The sequence below is a fragment of the Corvus cornix genome, chromosome 24 (genome assembly GCF_000738735.6).
Source record: "Corvus cornix cornix isolate S_Up_H32 chromosome 24, ASM73873v5, whole genome shotgun sequence".
NCBI lineage: Eukaryota > Metazoa > Chordata > Aves > Passeriformes > Corvidae > Corvus > Corvus cornix.
Genome location: NC_046353.1, coordinates 6,157,340 through 6,178,415, shown reverse-complemented (window position 1 = coordinate 6,178,415; position 21,076 = coordinate 6,157,340). Strand labels below are relative to the sequence as shown.

Here is a 21,076-nt window from a genome sequence, read left to right as displayed (position 1 = left end):
ACACGCCCTGCCTGGGCTGCAGCTCAGCCTGCCCACAGAGAAAAGGAGCTTTAGAGCTCAGTTCCAGTGCTCTGGGTGCCCCCAGAGGTCTCCAGGAGCCCTGTCCCAGAGCAGGAGCTGGGAGCAGCGCGGGGCCGATGAGGGCACAGCCTCCCTGCTGAGCCTCACTCAGGTAAGGGTTTGTTCCCTTCTTGCTTTCACCACGCAGGGCTGGGATGTGGGAATCTGCTGCCTCTGCAGCATTCCATGAGAAAGGCAAGGGAATTTAGCTTGGTTCAGACTTTCATAAACTCTCCCAACCACCTCCTGTGCTGTGGGCAGAAGTGTGCCAGAGGAGCCCAGAACGGGTAACAAGCAGCCAGGTACTGCTGGAAGCCCTTGGAATGCCCATCCCAAAGGGAAAACAAGCAGTTACACAGTGACATGTGCATCACAGGGCAGAGCTGCTGTGACCTGAATGGCCACCCTGCGCGTGGATGTTTGTTAATATCGAGAGGAGTCCATCTCACTTCCCTTTTCGTTTAAATTTGGGGGTTGTGTCTAATCTTGTCACCCGGGGTGAGAGGAGACGCCTTGAGGAACTGCTCCTTCAGCCCTCAAATATAAACTGCAGCTCTGGTGCCTCTCTTAAATGAGCTGCCTGGGCTCTTCAAACATTTGAAGAGGTAAAGTGAGGTGAGAGTAAATCCTTCATGGGTTTTACACCACTTTAGTAGGACTCTGGAAAGCTCAAATAACATCCTGAGGTTTGCTGCATAATTGAATCCTACATGAAGAGGTAAAACTGATACAAGATTTTTAAAAGCTCATTAATGGCTGAGGTCAGAGCTTCACTTCTGGAAGTAATTTAGTCCCAGTTTCAACTTAGGCACTTAACAGAAGCAGGAACTTAAAATAGGAATCTTGGTACCTAGAACTGCTTGTGTAGCTGGCGATCCAGGGAAGTTTGAAGCAATTCACTTTGAGATGCCATTTTCTGAGAACTGGGAGGAAGTGAGCCACTTGAGTGAATTTCCTCAGGTTGCTGGAACAAATCACCACCATAGAAAATTCCATCAAGATTTAAGCTCCTAAATGAATGGGGAGGATGTGAGATGCCTAGGAAGGTTAAGCTGTTTTCCCCTGGGAATGAAACAGTGGGATATATATAAAGGGCATCCAAGAAGTCAACATCACTCTCACTTTTCGTCTGGTTCTGTCTGGAACAAGGAGCTCCTGCAGGAACTGCGGTAGGTGCTGAACAACAAGAGGCAGAAAGAGCCCCTGGGCACTTGGTGAGGGTGTAATTTAAACACAAAGCCTTGCGCAGTGTGGGAGCTCATCATCAACCTAAACTTAAGACTTTCATTTGCAAAAGGATCTGCAAATCAGCTTTATATTTGTCCCCCTCCAAAAGCCATTGCATGTTCCCTCTGTTTCACTCCTTGCTGAGAATATTGAGATATTATACACGCAGAACTCTTCTGATAATGAACAGGTGCCTGCCGATACAGCAACTGGGCATCTCTTGCTGAGACTCTCCTAAAATCTGAGCTCCGTTCCAGCTCTGACTACAGCAAGCTGATGCTGTTGCCAGTCCACAGCTCTGCACTCAAGAGGTCTCAAAACTTTGCAGTCATTGAATTTATCCAGCCAGCCCCTGAGCTCCTCTTCCATCTTATGGGCAGATGGGGAAACAGGTACAAAGAGGAGAATATTTGTCCAACAGTACACAAAAAAAATGTGGAAAGTTGGGAATTCAGCTCAGGTATTTGGACTCTGAGGTTTGCTTTATCACTTGACTGTACTTCCTAGCTCCTGCGGCCAAAAGCCGTTTGATTAGGACAGATTCGTTTGGTTCTGGGTTGAGACAGAATCTGCTCCCTAAGTTTACTCCTTGCTGTGAAATAGCAAGGAATGAATGTACTGAATGCTGGTCTCTGACCTTGGTAATAAGTTGATTTAATTGGATTTGATTTTTCAAATGTAACATCTCAAGTCAGCCATAAACTCTGGAATTAGCATAGCACATCTCGGCGCGGGAGAGATTTTCAAGCAGCAGAAGGAGATGAAGTCCGTGCCCAATGAATTTCAAATTACACTGAGGATGAACTCAGCCATGTGCATGTCAAACCCGAATTGTGCAGGCTCTGAGTGCAGCAGGCAGCACAGTTATTAATGGCTTACATCTGCTATTAGGAATGCAAAGTAGCTGCTTTGCACCCAGTTTGTTCTGACATCTCCTCACATCAATGACCCTTGTGATGGGTCAGTAATTCACTCCCTGCACTCTGCAAGCCAAGAATGTCTTGCAAGTCAATTACACTCATAGAAATAATTAGGAGCACAAAAGTAACTGGAGGATTGGGATAGAAAAAGCCCTGCTGGTGAAATATTGCATATCCCAGGCAAAGCAGAGCCTTCCTGCCTTTAGAGCTGCAGCTTGTGCTCCCCTGCGCCTTCCAAGGGTGCTGAGCATGCCTCGACAGCAAGAAATGGCCTGAAAAGGGGCAATTTTCAGTGCCAATATTTCAGGGAATAATCAGGTTCCCGTGTAGCTAAAAGCTCCTTGCTTCCTGCAGGAGATGTGTAAAAAAGTAGGACATTAGGCAAATAGCTGCCTGCTGAGATCTGATCCTCAAAATTGTTCCTGAAATTTGTTTAGCTTTCATGGCATTAAATTGTAATAAATCCAGGAACATTTTAACCAATCTGCTGGGCACAAGCAGACTCTAATTCAGATGGACAAAATCTGCTTCATCAGACCTTGTACGGAAGAGCACAAAATGCCTTTAGCAGCTCTGAGTTCAGCTGGGAATGTCTGAAGTTGGGCTTTTCACAGCCCAAGTCTTGGGTTGCCAAGCTGAGTCTAAAGGCCGTGGCAAGGGCTGCAGGCTGTGCTGTGCATCCCTGGAATTAGGGCTGTTATCCACACCTTGGGGCAGCAGCCAGGGAGAGCTGAGCGATGGAAATCACCGAGATGAGACTGGAATGGGACAAGAGGTTGTTGAAAATCATGGGAATCAGGTGTCAGGAACCAGGGGCAGGACAAAACCCACCAGCCCCAGTCTGGAGCACTTGTGATGGACAGGAACCTTGCCAGCCACTGGTCTGATCTGTGACTGTGCAGCCTGGGCTGATTCAAGGTGCAGCAGCAGGTCCCAGCCTGCCAGGGAGCTGCTGCACCTCAGGAGAGTGGGAGCAAAAGGAGAGCAGGGAAAATCAACAGGTGGGGGCTGATGTGCTTCAGTGTTAGCTCAGCTCGACACGCAGGCAGACACTGAAAGGAATTCATAGGGCAGAAACCTGTATTATCCAAAGGAAAAGTGCATCTGCTCAGGAATGTGACAAATCCTTTCCCTTTTGAGCAGTTCTGTGGGGTCACCAGAGGTTTCTTTGCTCTCTGGATGTACAGTGAGAATGAAGAGGTTGCATTCTCCCATTCCCTGTGGTGCCACTGCAGCCCACCTGACTTTGGCCATAGATAAAGGGAGAGCCTTTACACTTCTGAGGTAAAAAGCGAGTTCAAAAGCTGAAGTCCAAAACGTCTGTTAATGGAGAGTGAGTCTGGAATGATGTTCCTTTCAACACATCTGCTGGGAACTCCTGGATGAGAGGCAGGACACATCCAGAGGAACTCAGCACATGATCATGAGGCAAAGGGTCTGTTAATGTTCCTGTCCAAGAGAAACTGTGATCCTACGTACAGAAATTCAGGAAACAAGGACAACTTGATTGCAAAACAAAGCCAAATCCAAGCAACAGCAGAGGCAGGCACAGACAAAACAGTAGCAGAAGAACTAAGGGTAGAAAAGCCCTCTGTAAACTACGTATTTGTGGGATTTACTATGAGAGTACTGTTATTAAAGGAAGGGGATGAGGTGCTAAATGATGAGGTGCACAGAACTCAGGCTGCAGTGCAGCCTTTAATCCTTGGCAGGTGAGACAGGAAAATGCCTCACGCACAGTTCAGTGATGCAAATGATCCAAGGGAAGAGCTCTACACACACTTTGATCTTGAGAGAAAGCCTTCCTCACTTTGTTGTGTGTTTACCTGAAGAAAGGGATAAAGTGTGAAAGCACTGCCTTCTTTGTGAAACAAGGAGCAATAAATTCTATTTATAGCACACCCGTGCTCCTGAAAGGCCTCAAAATCCCTGACAGCTGTGCCCAGGGATGGCTGCAGTTACTACTGAAGCAACTGTAGTACTCTAACAGGGCAGGGCAGAGGGTGCTGTGCAGTAAAAAACACCTGGTGAAACCCCAGCCTCAGCCTTAAAATAGCCTACAGTTGCATGTAAAGTAGAGAAATGATTCTTATTTCCTTTGCAGACAGGGACCAGGAGTTAGAGAGCAATGGAAACACCTGAGCCCACAGAGTCAGGGCCCCAGCTCAACAGCTGCTGTTTCCAGGCCAGTGAATCCTCACATGAACCACCTCGGGGGGCTGGGGAGTGTAGCTACCACCTATCACATCATCCTGTACATCCCCAAGTCTTTCCTCTGCCAATCCTGCTGTCTGGGAAGTGCTTGGGGGCTGGCATTCCCAATGGAAACCTGGCAAAGCAGGGTTTGAGTCTGGCTTATCCAGAGCAGTGTGACAGAGCTCTCTGCTCTGGTTGGGTTATTGGCACCAAACCAGCACAGCACAGGGGGAGTTTGGCCAGTTTAGAAACCAAAGTCACCTTGATAAGCACCAAGGGCTGGGCTGCTGGAATTACAGCTTAAGGTGAGGACAGTGCTCTTCACATTCCATGGAAATATTCCCGAGCTGCTGACTGGGGTTTTCCCTGGCGCTGTGTGCAGGGGAGAGATGGCAGCAGGGCTTGATCCCCAGGGTGGGGTTCCCACCGGGGCTACCAGCATCCTTTTGGGGTCTGTATCCTAAAAACACAGAGCAGCTCTTCCTGCTGCAGTTCCCTGCAGGCAGGGGTTTATTTGCCTTTCCCTCATGCTCCTCAGGCTCGCACACAGGGAGTATCCCAAGAGCACATCATATCCTGCCCCTAAGGATGCAGTTTGGCCATGGCAGGGCCAGCCAGGCTCTTGGGTGTGTTCTGAGTGCCCCTTTACCATGTCTCTGCCCCAGAGCTGGAATTGGCTGCTCTCTGAATGACTGTGGGGAGCCTGTATGACACAGCAACATTTGCTGTTGTGTTTTTGTCCTTGTGCAGAGCCCGGATGGAGCAGCTGCAACGCTCCTCCTGTGCAGTGAGTGAGGAGAACTCTTTCCCAACCCACTGAGTTCGCCAGGGCTGAGTTCTCTGCCCCCAGCCCAGAGGTGGGGCCTGTCTGGGGCAGTGCCACAGAAATATCAGCTTAAATTCACCAGCACTTTGGAGAGAAAGGAGCAGAGGCTTTTATCTGGCAGAGCGTTGCTGGGTGCTGAGGTACCCTGACAGCAAAGCAGGGTTAGACCTGCCAGTGCCCACAGGTGGCTTTGCCTTGGCAAAGTCTGTCCCCTGCTGTGTCCCCAAGCCCAGAACCAGCTGTCTTTGGGCTCCTGCAGCAACTGGTGACTGACACTTGACATTGCCAGCCTGGAGAAACCAAATGGGAGTTAATGATTCAACCCCTTAAATGCTCAGCAAAGAACACCAGAACGGGGAATGTGCAGAATTGGCTCACATGACTCTGCCCATTTCCCCTGTGGCTTTTCGGGGGTGTTTATGCAGCATTTGCCTTCCAGCCCTCACTGCTGAGGTTTCATTGCATTCAGATCAATCCCACACGTCCAGGTGAGAACCCATTTCCATCTGCCCTTCTCATCCCTGCAGGGCAGTGCCTTTGTCTGGCAGCACAGAGCAGAAGTAACCACACAAACCCCGCCTTTCTCCATGCAAAATTTCAGCTAAAAGCAAAAAGCTTTATGTTCAAGGCTTCTGAGCCCATCAATATCAATTCTCTTAAAGCAGAACACAAATCCAGTACAACACTGGTGGGGAGTTAAATCCCGATGTTTTTTCCTCATGCAGCCACAACACATCACACACAACTCTACTACAATGAGGATTATTTGGGGAGGGTTTTTTTGGCCAAATTAAAAATCCCAAAAGATATAATTTGCTTGACAAGTCATTTCTCCCAGACAGCCATTTCCTACTAAAAACTGAAGATTTTCAGTGGAAACCTATTTGTCTGAAAATAGAAATTAATTCTGTTGAGAAATCCCGCTGGAAAGCCAGCTCAGCTCCCGGTTCTCTGTCTCCAGAGGCAACGCCCCAGCGCAGCTGCACCCTGAGCTGGTGCCTGGGAATTCTCTGTCCCAGCAGAAGGTGCAGTGGCAGCTTCAGTCCAGCCGTGGAATTAACCTGGCACTGCAAAAATATCCAATAATGATGTTTTCTTTGGTGCCTGTGAAGTGACTGTTGGGTTTTGTGCAGCCAGAGGTGTTTCCAAGTGCCACATTCCCGGAGGGACCATGGGCCAGGACAGGAGGAAATGCTGCTTCTGTTCCTCTACCAAACCCTTCCTGGTGTTTGTGTTGGGGATGTGTCCTTTGCTCTCAGTCAGCTGAAGCCTTTAAACACCAACCCCCCCCCCCCCGCCCCCAGCCCTGGATTAATTTCTGTGCAGCACTAATTACAGTATTATTAATTGCTAACAATGACAGTAATGTCTTTATTGCTGTAAATCCTTTATTTATACATCTGAGGTAAGTATTTTAACCTTTGAGGACCCCAAACGCTCCTAAGCTTTTGGAAAACAGGATTTGCTTGCATCCCCAGTGCTGCAGTGCCTGTTCTTTCATTTATTCCCAGGAGGGAATTATTTCTTCCCCTCAGCTGTGTGGGGGGAACTGCAGCCCCTCTTTTCAAACCATGTGTGCAGGGCACAGCATTCCTGGGTGGGATTAGTGACTGTCTGTTATCACAGAAATATGATTGAAAGGAGGCTCTGAGGGGCACTCAAGTCACACTGGGGCTGCTCAGGTGCCAAACCCAAAAAACAGGGACAAAGCACAAGGAGAAGATCTAATTTAAGGCAGAGGGGCAGAACCCCCTGGCAGGGCAGGGCAGGGCAGCACTTCTGAGGTGACTGAGTTCCTCGAGCAGCCAACTGCTCCTGTAGAGTCCCTACATCCCATAAATGTCAGAGCTGACATGGTTCTGTTCCTAAAAGTCAGGACATGAGGAAGGGAAGGGAGGGGACAGTGCATGTCCTGGTGATGTCCCTGCTGGGCTGGGCTGGGCTGCGCCAGTCCTGCTTCATCCAGGTCCGAGACAGGAGGATCAATCCTCCCTCCTTCCCTCCATCTGAGGAGGCATTTCAGGGATTTCTTCATTCGGTGCTCACACCTGGGGTGGGAGACACCTGTTCCAAGGATATTCCATTTTCCCAGTGCATGTTATGGACTGCTGCCAGCCCCCAGGCAGGCAGGCAGGCAGGGACCCCTCTGCCCCTCCTGCGTGCAAAAGGGCAGCTCGGGCACCTCACAGTAATTCTGTTCAGCAGGAGAGAGCGCAAGGCGGGGGATAAGATCCTTTGGGGGATCCACTTGAAATTCCACTTGGACTTTAGGCAAATGCAGTCACTTGGGCTGGAGCTGTGACAAGACTCCAGCTTAGCACTGAGCCGGATGGAAGGATCACATTTCCCACATGGAACTGGCATTTCAGGCGGCACTCTGGAGGCACAGCCACAGTGCTCAGCACTCCAAGCTGCTGCCAGGGATAAATATTCCATGGTGGCATTGCCAGGGCCAAGAAGGAACCTTGCCAGGCCCAGCAGGTCTGGTCCCTTGGCAGATGTGTCTCTCAGGAGGATGCTCAGAGGATGGTTCAAATCAGGTTCTTTCCAGACAGACCCCAAGGCCAACTGGCTGCTTTAGGGACTTTGTTTTTTCCTCCACTCCCAATTGATTGGGCTCTCTGTGACAGTCCTTGATTCTGATTTTGACATAGGCAACAAGACAGAATGGTGCAACTGCTATCCCAGCCCAACAGGCCATTTCCTGCTGCATCCCATCCCAACAGGCCCATTCCACCTCTCCATCCCATCCCAACAGGCCCATTCCACCTCTCCATCCCATCCCAACAGGCCCATTCCTGCTCTCCATCCCATCCCAACGGGCCCATTCCACCTCTCCATCCCATCCCAACAGGCCTATTCCTGCTCTCCATCCCATCCCAACGGGCTCAATCCTGCTCTGCCCAGGGCAGTTGGCAGAGGGTAAATGAGCTCCACTCCCCACAGGGCTCGGTAGTAAAGCAGCCAGCAGATAATTCACCATGAGACTGAGTGTTAGAGTTTGCTTTTCTAATAAAAAAGGATTTGATAAGGTATTAGGAATTGGATATTTCACATACTTTGTTCAGAGAAAGTTCAACAGAAAGAAAAACACAGAAAGGACCGAAAGAAGATCTGAGTTTTGCAGAGAACTGAACAGGACTGGAAAAAAAAATCCTTTAACTCTGTATCCCCTTTCTTCTACCTAAGCTGCTTAGAACTTCCTCTGAATCCCTAACAAAGATGTATTTCTAGCGCAGGCTGCGGGCTCCGGGAGCTGCTCTGTCTCCCCCTAATGATCCCGTTCTGCCAGCTTGGCTCCCACTCCCACTGCTGCCAGTGAGGGAAGGAGACACCAGAACTCCAGCGAAAGAGCAGGAGATGGAGTCTTGTTCTTGTCAGGCCCCTATCAAACATTCAGCACCTTCCCCTCCCTTCCCCCTCTGGTCTCCTCAAGGGCTGCACGTGGCTGGGATTAAAGCCATTTCCCTGGATAAAACTTACCCGAGGAATGATTAAATGTCGTTATCCCCCACATCCAAATTTTTCAAACCAAACCAGTTGCAAGGAAGTAAGAGCAAGGAGAAGCACCCAGTAACGTTCCTGAGGGAGCAGAGAACTGCAGCTGCTCAGGAACTGCAAGGATTGGTGTCACCCACCTGCAGGGCTGCAGAGAACAGGCAGAAACACGGCTAACAGCTCTCAGATATTTGGGATGGAGGCACTGCTGGAGTACTTGGGAAGCTGAGAATGGAAATCTGAAAGTTTCTGCTTACTCTGATGATCACTGGGAAATACAAGACTGGGCCAGGGAAGTGGGAACTCCTTGTTTTCACAGCTAACCTCACCAGGTCATGTTTATTGATGGAGTTTGTGTTGTGTAGGAACAGGAGCAGTGCACCCTCTATAAGCACTGCCTGGGACAGCAGCACCATCCCCAAGTCCCACAGCACAGAATTCCCTGCTCCAGACAGACAGAAGTGCCCTGTTTATGTGGGCCCAACAGGAAACACATCCTGGTAAACATTAGCTAGGATGTAGTCGGGCACCTCTGCTGATTTGAATTAAAAGGGCTTTAATTGCTGTATTATATAACTTGCTTTATATAATCTCCTCCAGACAGTTGCTGATATACTCACAACACACTTATCCAGGAGAGAATTTTTCTCCTGCTGAAGCAAATCAACACATTTCAGCTGTGTGTGGGGGCAAGGGATTTGTTGAAAGGAGAATTCCTTTGTCATTCTGGCTGAAGAGGGGTGTAATTCTTCTGCCTCTTTGATCTGCTCAGGGGTAGCTTAAGCAGGGCTTGTAAGGGAGCCTTGGAAGGGGCTGTGGATGATTTAAAGAGGCAGGAGAAGAATGCTGGAGCTGGGGACCTGTTTTCAAGGATCCAGGCTGATCATCTTGTTCTCAGCTATTCTGTGGTTGTTATCTGTTCAATTGTGTGTCCAGATCCCCACTCAAATTCTGGAAAGTTTCCCGTGGAGGCTGGATCAGAACTGTGAGGGTGATTTATCCTGACCCCTGATGTGAGGACACAGGCAGATCAGAAACCAGAGATCCTGCAGATTTCTCCCCTTCACACCTGTTCCCTGAGGTTAGGAGCCCCTCTCTGCCTAAGGAGTGCATGTGCAACTCACGATGCACAAGGTGAGGCATCCCAGAATTTCACCCTGCCATTCTGGTAAAGCCGAATTCTAGCAGAAAAGGACAGAAGGAACACAGGGGCCAGCTGAAGTTGGGTGGTTTTGCACAATAAGCTGAAACCCTGGAAAACTTCTTGGAATAGTGTGTTACACAGGAATGCTTTATTTCTGCTCAAACTATGCATTAACACGGACATATTAAAAGTGCATCAGGAAAATAAAACTTGAGAATTGTTCAGGAAAGTGTGACCTCATTCCCCTGTCCTCAAATGTGGGCTTAAAGTTTAACCTCTGCCAGCTCCATTTGCAACCAATAAACTCAGCAGCAGAAGGGTGAAAAGGTACAGTACAAAGTGACCTTCATTTCTTTCACGCTAATTTGATTGAGCAGGGGAGGAAGGTGATCCAGTCCAAGTGCAGAAAGAAGGCAGCTGTGTGAGACACAGAAATAAGTTTACTCTTAGGGCTGCTGATAGTAACAAGGACATTGAATAATAGAATTACTTCTGGCTTTACAAAATGCTATTAATTTGCACTTAGACTCCATCCTTGATAATTTTCTCTTCATTCTCTCCACAATATTTTCTCTTTGCTGCTGATTAACACATGTGAAGGTGTTTTCTGTGCCTGCAGCTGGGTGTGATGGGAGGATTTCTGGTTTAGCCAGCTGAGACGTCAGGCAGCTTCTCTAAGTTAAAATCACAGGGTAAAGGGACGTTGCCAAACAGCAGTTCTTGACTTCATAAAACTGTTGTGGTGGCAAGGGGACCCTCAGAGGGGGCACTTGGTCCTTTCCTGTGTCGGCTGTACAGCTGGCACTGACACTTCTCCAGTGTTTAAATGGCTGCAGTTAAATGAGACACATTTCCCACTGAACTCCCACCAGTGTCTGACGCATCACTCGAGGTATCCCCATTTTGGATATATGAAACTGGAGCTTAGGGGAGGTGAACAGCTCTTGCCACAGATACTTAAGCACATGAAATCAAGCAAAATTTGGGCAGTCCACTTGCCACCAATTTGAGCCCAAGCCTTTTGCTGCTGACCAAAAGGAAGCCCGGGTGGGCTGGTGATAGGAGGCAGGGTTTGAGATAAGGAGTGTAGCATCTTTAGCTTGCTCTAAAAAAGTCACTCCTAAGGCTTGTTTTACTGTCCCTTCCTATTGGGAAGGTAAAGAAACAACAGAAGCACAAAGCCCTCAGCATCTCCTGATTCAAGGTGCCCTCAGGGTTTTCCCAAAGGAAAATGGCAGCTGCAGGAATCCCAAACCCTTGCCCTGTGTGGCTGGGGATTCTCCTCCTCGGAGACCCAGCAGGCTCAGAACACCCCTGTGTGAGTCAGCACTGGGAATATTTTCCCCTCAAGTTCTCACTTTGGAAGCATTTTGCCCCAGGACGTGTGACCACAGCACACAGCTCATTCAGCCACTCAGAAGGATTTTGTTCAACAGAAGCTGAATAAAGAGGCACACATGGGTCCAGGGGGGCTCAGTGTGCACTGATCCAACATCCTTCCTGGCAACCAAACACGTTTTATGCTTGGTGATAAACTCAAATAAATTATTTTTAAGAACACTCCTAAGTTTTGGGCCAAAATCAGGCCCTGGGATGGTCCATGAACATCCCAGGCAGTGTCTGACTCTGCAGAGCATCAGCCTCTCCCCACACCTGTGTGTCTGAGTAACTCCAAGGCTGGGAATTTTTCAAATGTAGGTTGATCCAAATTCCAGTCTGAACACATCTGTAGCATTTTCTCCATCAATGACTCTTATTCCCTGGGTCTCTTGTTAACATGGCCAATCATAAAGGACAAAACAAGAGCGACACCGAGCTACAATTTCCTTTAAAGGATCAGGTTCAGAAATCCATTCTTAGTCTTAGCATCGCCTTTGTGGTCAGCTAACACCCAAATCCTCCTGCTGGAGTTTAATCTTTTCTTTTGTTCTCACCTAATAATCCTATTTGAGATGCTTGTGTGATTCCAGGGTCTGAATTTCACACCTCCAAGCCCCATCTCTAACCATGCTAAAAATAACTCCGGATCTGGCTTAATTATGCCTTCTGCATCTGCTCCCCTTTGTCCCTAAATTTCCTATCCACGTCTCATCCAGGGTCTCCCAATGCTGAGATACACACAAAACTGCATCAACAGGCCAGGTTTCATCTCCTAAAAGCCAGAAAGGTCTCCAAACTCAGCATTTTCCCCACCCATGCCCACGATGGAGTTACTGCTGCTCCAGGCTTCACTTACACAACTGAGCACAGGACAATATTAACACTTGACTGACTCGGAGTTTATTGAGCAAGCCAAAATGATTGTTTTTTGCTGGAATGCTCCTTAGGCAAGGAACTCTGGGTTTCCTCATCAGCTTACTGGAACTCTTCCCCAGCAGCTGCAGGAAAATATGCAAATTGTATAACTTTGTCCTGAACAAGTGTCTTGAGCTGTGTCAGAGTTTCCCCCTGGCCTGCAGGTCCAGGTTAAACCCCACTGCTCATTGTTTTTGCTCTGCAGAACCCTGTGAGCAGCGGGGATGTTCAGCTACCTCCGGGAACGCTTCACCAGCCACCTCCGGGAGCGCAGCCGGCGCCGGGCCAGGCTCGTCTCCAAGGATGGGAGGTGCAACATCGAGTTTGGCAACGTGGAACAGTCCAGATTTGTCTTCTTGATCGACATATGGACAACCATCCTGGACCTCAGGTGGAGGTACAAGATGACCATCTTCATCTCGGCCTTCCTGGGCAGCTGGTTCCTGTTCGGGCTGCTCTGGTACGTCGTGGCCTACATCCACAAAGACCTGCCTGAGTTCAACCCCTCCATCAACCACACCCCCTGTGTGGAGAACATCAATGGCCTCACCTCAGCCTTCCTCTTCTCCCTGGAGACCCAGGTGACCATAGGCTACGGCTTCAGGTGTGTCACAGAGCAGTGTGCCACTGCCATCTTCCTGCTCATCTTCCAGTCCATCCTGGGAGTCATCATCAATTCCTTCATGTGTGGGGCCATTCTGGCCAAGATCTCCAGGTCCAAAAACCGGGCCAAGACCATTACGTTCAGCAAGAACGCCGTCATCAGCAAGCGTGGGGGGAAGCTGTGCCTCCTGATCCGCGTGGCCAACCTCCGGAAGAGCCTGCTGATCGGGAGCCACATCTATGGGAAGCTGTTGAAGACCACCATCACCCCCGAGGGGGAGACCATCATCCTGGACCAGGTCAACATCGAATTCGTGGTGGATGCTGGCAACGAGAATCTCTTCTTCATCTCGCCACTCACCATTTACCACATCATAGACAAGAACAGCCCCTTCTTCCACATGGCAGCAGAAACCCTCCTGCAGCAGGACTTTGAGCTGGTGGTGTTTTTGGATGGCACCGTGGAGGCCACCAGTGCCACCTGCCAGGTGAGGACATCCTATATCCCTGAGGAGGTGCTCTGGGGGTACCGCTTCGCTCCCATGGTGTCCAAGACCAAAGAAGGGAAATACAGAGTGGACTTCCAGAACTTCAGCAAGACAGTGGCCGTGGACACTCCCCACTGTGCCTTCTGTCTCACCAACGAGAAGGAAGCCAAAGCCAAAGAGAAGAAAGGTTATGACAATCCTGGCTTTGTCTTGTCTGAAGTCAGTGAAACCAGCGACACAAAAATGTAGTGCCAGGTATTTGTGGGACTGAGTTTTCAGAGAGAATTCAGTCTTGAGAATTAATAAATAACTCAGTAAAACAAAACAGGAACACAGGTCTGGGTTTGCTCTAACCCAGCATTTGTTTTCTCAAAAGCCTCCAATCAAAGAGGAGCAGCATACCAGTGATCACTATTTAACTACACTACTTATATTTCATAGAATTTATATTTTTATATCTATGGGACATTTAATGAAGCTGCTATGTTGGAATGTCCAACTCACTGAAGTTTCCAGGGGCATGCAAAGGTGTTAAAAAGTCTGAAAAGGTGGAAAGAAATTTTAGGACGTAAAGATACACAGCTGCTGGAATGAGAACGTGAAAAGGAGAGACAGAAGGCAAAGCTAAAGAAACCTAAGGGACTTAGGAGCCAAAGCCTCAAAAAAAAGTCTATTTCTGGCTGTCGAAGTCGTCTATGAAAACAGACTCTGGCTCTGCATCTTGGGCACTTTTGAATGTTCTGAAACAATTCCTTCCCTCATTCTTTGGGGCTGGTACAGCTGCAGGACAGAGCAGTAGAGGATGGGACAAGTTTAGGAAATAGAGAAGACAGAGCTTGGACCAAGCTGCTGCATCTCCAACTCCAAAATGTGACTTGTCCCCTCTGAAAGCCTTTGACTCCTTTCAGGGAAAAAGATCCAAATGGAAAGGAAAACTGAAAAACCAAGGAGAAGCAGAGCCACTCTGGGCCAAGAGGAATTTGGCAGCTTATTCCCAACTGTCCCAGCCCTCAGCTCTTCACTGCCCCAGGAGCTGCCTGGCTGGGGAATAGGGAAACATTTGAAGACTACTCTCCAGAAAGGTGGGGAGATGGAGAACACGTTGATTCATTCACACCTGGCAGAAAGCGCTCCACTGGGAGGAGAGAGGAAATTCCCAGCTCTGGATGTATCCTTCCAAAAAATCCCCAATGCAAACAGAGATTATCTTCCCATTTGTAGCACGAAGGTCTTGTTCAAACAAAAACACAGCCCAGGAGCCTCCTACCAACATTTTGGCTTCAGATTTCGTTCCAAACTGTTCATCTGCCCACAGCCAAACATGCATCCCTACAGGAAACAAGTCCTGCTCGGTGGGAGCTGAGTCGTGCTGAACATTTTCTGGGGATGATTTTTGACATTGAAGCTTCAAATGCAACAAGAAGTTTCAATACTTTTTTAGTGAATTTCTACTTTCTACTTCCTCGCAGGCAATTTTTTCCCCTCAGTTCATTCTGTTACTGAGAGTTCTAGTGGCAGACCAAAGAATTTTTGGGAGCTCTTCCCAGTGATGTAACTTGGCTCATCAATTTTCAATGCTGTGGTAAAATGGAAATAGTGTTACAAGCTGCTGGATTAAGTGGTTCTAAAAGAAGGGGAGAACTCAGCAGGTCAGATGATGACTAGAGAAAGCTGTGCTCCAAATGAGCATGGTGTGAGTATGGAAATCAAACTCTGGGAACCAGGAGTGTTCAGGTCTCAGTCCCAGTGTGGTGTGAACTCCTCTCTTGGGTCAGAACAAATCACTTTACTCTGCATCTCCAATTTGCCATCTGTAACCTGGGACATAACCACTGACATTGTACAGAGAACAACGTTATGAACAGTTATGTCACTAAAGCACTTTAAAGCCAATGCTCAGCTGTGTCAATCTTTCCTCAGTGCACCGCTGCCACACCCTTCTCCACCTCTGGGTGGAAAGGTCAGCACACCAAGTTCTGCTCTCATCACACATCAGAGCTACCAAAAGTGGCTGCACTAGGGCCAGAACTGTGAATAGAGAAGCAGGAGTGAGACTTTTGAGGTAACTCACAGATACTGTCAGATATTTTAATTGTGCTGCTTTTGCAACCTTGCAAACCAAGTGTGAAAAATATTTTACAGTCTCGGTCACCACAGCACCTGAACCTTCAGCCTTAGTGCCCCTCAGATTATCAGCTTGGAAGGACAGTTTTGATCCCCCAAAACAAACATCAAGAGATCAGTGGCCATGCACAGAAATCTCGGAGGCAGCAGGGAAGGGAAATGATGTGTCCGGAGTCCCAGACTGGTCTGAACCAAAAGGCTGCTCCATCCTTCCAGAGCTGCTGCTGCATTTCCTCCTGAGGCTTCCTGTACAGTTCCCTGGGGGTAATGTCCCCAGAAAGTGGCACTGTCAGTGCTCAAGGCTTGCAAGCTACACCTCTTACCCCTGGGAGAAGAGACGCATGAAGATGCCTTTAATAGAAGCAGAAAAGTGTCCCCACTGGACAAGGGAAACCCACTCGGAAGGTCAAACCCAGCTGTGCAATGAGGAGCCAGGGAAGAGTCCTGCTTTAAGCACTGGTTTGGGATGTTAGTGCTGGTGGGGAAAAGAAATCAAATGCTCTGCAGTGCCTGTCCAAGGGGTGGTGCACACCCTCCGAAGCCTAGGGGGTCCCGAAACAATGTACTTTTGAGGAAAGCCATCTCAAAATCCTAAACTTCAACGTTCTTCCCGACCCAGCGGTGGAACCTTTTGCCCTGTTTGCAGCATGAGCATGAGGATGTGTTGTTCCATTTCTAGAGGTACGAGGTGCTACCACAGCTCCTGATCCCCGGCAGGGGTGGCTGCCTGGTGTTCCCTCTCTTGACAGCCACACCTGCCTTGGAACCTGCAACACAAGGAAACTGCAGCAGGGGAAGGGTGACTGTGTCCTTTTGCACATTTTGGTGTTACTGGAGGGGATCCAGGACCAGAGGAAATTCAAGGGGATGGATCCAAAGCTGACAGGGCCATGGCTGAGCTATCAGGCTCCCTTAGAGCAGGATCATACTGGGAGCTGAGTGGGAATCCCGGAGTGAGCCTCCCGCTGGTTGTCACCCCAGGAAGCCCTGGCAGCCCCGAAGCAGCAGCAGATAGAGCTGAGGCAGAGCCCAGCAGCAGCACAACAATGAGTGGAATTTCCTCTGGCTGTCCAGGGAGAGCTGTTTGTCACCCGGCAGATAAAGGCCGGGCCGGGAAGGAGGTTATCGGGGACAGGCCACTCAGGACAGACTCCAGAGGAAAGCTATTCTGGGGGCTGTCACCCCTGCTGCCATTAAAAGAAAGTTCAGTTAAGAGGATGAAAATAAATTTAATCTTGCTGAGCAGAAGTGGCTGGAGGGAACCACAGAGCCGATACTGGAAGACAAAGGCCGGGTTCCTCACCCCGCAGGGCTTTGCTTGTGCAGCTCTGCCCCAGCCTCGCAGGCCCCCTCTCCCTCCCGTCCTGCCTTAGGCCTTTCCACAGGCTGGGGCACACCGCGGAGGCCACAGCCTGGGCCAAACCCTGCGAAGGTCTGAGGAGAAAGTCCTGCCCCTTCAGGAGAGCAATCAGACCCTTCCTGCTGGATTAAGGCCTAAAGGATTTCGCTGGGAAAGCCAAGCAGCCAGGCTTGGGAATAATGTGTCTGCACTAAACTTAATTTATCTTCTCATTTCACAAACAACATGTTTCTTCTACTGTATTTATTTTAAACATTCATTCAAGCTGTGCATAATATTTCAATCATTTTGAAATAGATTTACCCTCCTGCTGGCAAATGAATAAGGCATCCTGCTGACTGCTGGAGAAAGGGCCATGAATTAAAATAACTGCTTTTGGTAAACTGACATGTGCTGGTTTGCTGTCTGTCTGCACACATGCTCTGGGAGGAACTGGTGAAAAGACACCCCTAAATAATAATAATAACAATAATAATAATTAAAACAACCCCTGGCACACTGCTCAGATGCTCCCACTGGCTTGCACTGCTGGATTGTGGCAGACACTGCTCACAGGCTCCCAGCGAATGCCTGGGTAGCTCCTGCCTGTACACAATTCCCTGGAAGCTCTGCTGCTCACCCACAAACCAGTCAGCAGTGAGCAAAGCCTGACAAAAGCTGAGCTGTCCCATCCCCTTCCTGCTCCCCAGGCAAACTGGGGTGGTCACACCCTTGGGAATTCCACTGGGAGCAGCCGGGATTTCCCCCTCATTTTTTCCCCCTAAAAACACCCCTGCCTTGATCCACAGTCATGGTGCTGGCCCAGCTCCTGCTCCCCACAGGAGCAGGGAGAAACCACAGCACCAGGCCAGGAATGTGAGCAGAGAAGGGGAAGCACATAGGGAAACTGTGCAAGTTCCTGAACCCTCTGGTGAATCCTCTTGCTGCAGCCTGGGGAACCTCTGAGGCCACCAGCACTGGCCCTAAATCCCATTTGAGCCCGTGACAGCTTCACTGGAACAAGAGTGAGGAAGGCTGAAGCTCTCTCCGTGGCTGCTTGAATACACACAAAAGACACTTCCTGAGGCCAAGCTGACATTCCTGTGGTGGAAGCATCTGCCTGGGGACACCTGCACTGGAACAAACTCACTGCTGCATGAGGCAGACATCAATTCTGCCTGCTCGGGAGGCGGACAAGCGAGGGGAGGCTGGGATGAGACAGGCTCACTTTGTGTCTCCTTTTTCACACTGCTGGCCAAATTTAAGCACAGAAAGCATTAAGCCCGTGCTCTCCTGGGCAGCCACATACCAACTCAGCTGTGCAAAGTCACCACATGAATCTGTGGTGACAGCCCAGCATGGAGGCAGGTCGGGATACTGGGGATCACAGGGATGCTGGGGAGCATCGGGGATGCTGGGGATCATGGGGATGCTGGGGAGCATCGGGGATGCTGGGAACACAGGGATTCTGGGGAGCATCAGGGGTGCTGGGGATCAGAGGGATGCTGGGGAGCATCGGGGATGCGAGGGATCCAGCGGTGTTTTCTGTGCCGCTGCCACAGGATGGCACCGCTCACCTGCGGATCAGCCGCTCCGCAGCCCCGAACTCCGCAGCGCGACCACGGCAGCCTTGAAAAGCAAAGCAGGAATTTATTGGGACTGTTCCGTGTTTTATGACACAAAGTTCAGTGCATTTAGTGGCTCGGTTTTGGCACGGGCCGTGCTAGCTGGATGTATTTAGCCCCTTCACAGAAGTGTAGGGAATTCTCGGCAGTGAATTCGGAGGTGGTGTGTGAGTGGTGCGCTGGGGCTGTAAACATCGGCTGATGCTGCATCTAAAGTGGAGCGGAGGGGTCGGGAACGGCGAGGTTGGGTCAGGAGAGACCCATATTCCACAGGGAACTCTGCTCTGTGACGCCACACCAGACACTGCTCCCTGCTTTGTGCCTCAGTTTCCCCAGCTGTTAAAACCCAACAGCACAGCAGGGCTGGATTAATGCTTGGATTCCACGACCTCAGAGGGCTTTTCCAATCTCACTGAATCCATGATTCTACCACAGATCACCTCGGGAAGGCCCCGAGTCCTTGCCCTGGGTTAGTTTGGCAGCAGTGCCCACGGTTCCTGTTCAGATGAAGCTCCCCCGTGCTCTGGAAGTGCTCCTGGTGCAGCAGGGAGCCAACCCCCCCCCCCAAGGAGTCACTGTCACTGTGGCAGAGCCAGAGAGCCATCACATCCCTTGGGATGGTTCTGGAAGCCCAGATCCGGTGGTGCTGCTGTGCCTGGAGCTCCGCACACACCGCTATGGAACCGGCCCAGAATCCCAGGATGGTTTGGGTTGGAAGGGACCTTAAAGCTCATCTCCTTCCACCCCCTGCTCCCCTCTATCCCTCATGGAGAAGGATGCTGCTCCTCAAATTCCCACAACAAGGTTGGGATGCCGGTACCCCTGGGTCTGCAGAGCTTGGAATGTGCTGGCTGAGGATTTTGGGGAGCTGCTCAGCTCCTGCTCAGCCTTGAGGATCCAGAAATGGGGCATTAAGGGAAGTTTTTAAATCCCCCCCTCTTAATCTGTTTTACCTTAACACTACAGCACACTATTATATCAAATATGTATATATATATATACACAATTATATCAAATACATATGTATATATATACTGTTCTATGAAATATACATAAAGTGATATGGAATCACTTTTAGGTTGGAAGGGACATTAAAGCCCATCCAGTTCCACCCCCTGCCATGGGCAGGGACACCTCCCACTGTCCCAGGCTGCTCCAAGGCCCGTCCAGCCTGGCCGTGGACACTGCCAGGGGTGTGGCAAGTGTATATATGTAACATGTATATATATATAACATGTATATATATATATACTGACACCGACCCTGTGCTCCCAAGGGCTGGAGAGGTCCATGCCCAGCCCGAGCTGCCAGCAGGGCTGCAGGAGGAGACTCTGCTGGCCTGAGCATAGCACGTGCAGCAGCAGGGAGGGGAGGTGCATCCAGCACTGGACTTTACAGCTCCAGGAGACAGAAACTTCAGGAAAAGCCAGAGCAAATAACAAGTTTGCAGCAGTTCCTGGAAAGGAAGGAGCCAGCTCTGGGGGTGAAATCGCACCAAACTGCCAGAGCCCCTGGCTCCACATCCTCCTTCACCACCGCAACTTCAAATCAGAAGTCCAGGACTGAATGCCCTTGTACCTGCCCCTGGTTAGGTTCCCCTCGGGAACCTGCGCTGCCCAAAGCCCCTCCTGCTGCAGTTATTTATCCGGGTCGGGGTGGCTGCTCAGCTGCAAACCCAGCTGTGCCATCCCCTGCGGGCACAGGGCAGATCCTGGGGGCAGCTACCGCGATGCAGGATGCAGGGCTGATGGGGTGACTGCTGTCATGGCCTCAAAACTGCTCTGCCTTTGGTCTTCACACTCAGTGGCTTTGGTATCAGGCTCTGTTTGCTGCTCTTGGAGCCTGAAGAGCTGATTATTGCCAAGGATCTCTAATTCTATTCTGATATAACAGAAGAATCTGAAATAATAGAAGAATCCCTTCACGTGCAGGGATTTCTACCTCTGTAGTGGGAAAAATCATAACACACAAGCTAAACTTCGTGTTGTCCTTCTCCACATGACCTTAGTCAGAGGTCTCCCAGTTCTTTTCTGATACGACAGAAAGGTCTGAGCTTTATTTGCAGCGAGTTCTGATTTCACAGATGAAAATTGTCATGTATATGTTATGCTGGGTATTGTGCAAAAATATACAAATAAGATCTTTGAAGTGGATTTATAAATGCCAGCCCCTGACGTGCCTCTGGACTGCAGCTCTAATTAACACCAAATGCAGCCATGCTCGGTTTGATGTGGAGAACAGACTTTGGTAGGCAGGAGGCTGAAGTCTCACCAACTAATTTCACAGAACTTATTAAAAATACTGGATCAGCACAGCAAAGCAGCCTGTAAAAACTCTATTATTGTAATAGGATAATGAAGTGAAGCTGGCTGCTTTCATCCAGCATTTACAGCCTGATGGCTCTTTCCTTGTGACACAGAGGTGGGAAACAGCAGCTGGGTTCATCCTCCTTTGAGCACAAAGCTTCAGGCCCAGGCATCTACTGCCATTAATGTGCATGAAATATCGCTGGGCAAGGCCAGCCCCACGTTAAATATTTACCTCAGCAGAAGTTATGGCACATTTCCCCCATAATTAATGTCTCATTTGGGCTGGAGTGCACTTGTTGGGCACGAGTATGAGAAATCTGGCTTTGTCTTTACTCAGGAAAGGTCTTGGCACAGGGAAATCGTTTTCCTTTGCCACAGTACTCTGTTAGAAACCTACACTTGTTTGGAAGTCCATCCTCAGG

At 49.5% G+C, this 21,076-nt stretch overlaps 1 protein-coding gene across 1 annotated transcript; it reads left to right on the top strand.

The window, feature by feature from the left end:
* Positions 1–57: 57 nt before the first annotated feature.
* Positions 58–17,128, top strand: KCNJ1 (potassium inwardly rectifying channel subfamily J member 1). Its single transcript, XM_019288472.3, has 2 exons — positions 58–172; positions 12,372–17,128. Exon 2 carries the CDS (start codon positions 12,391–12,393, stop codon positions 13,504–13,506), a length of 1,116 nt encoding a protein of 371 aa, XP_019144017.1. The 5' UTR covers positions 58–172; positions 12,372–12,390; the 3' UTR covers positions 13,507–17,128.
* The last annotated feature ends 3,948 nt before the right edge of the window (positions 17,129–21,076 follow it).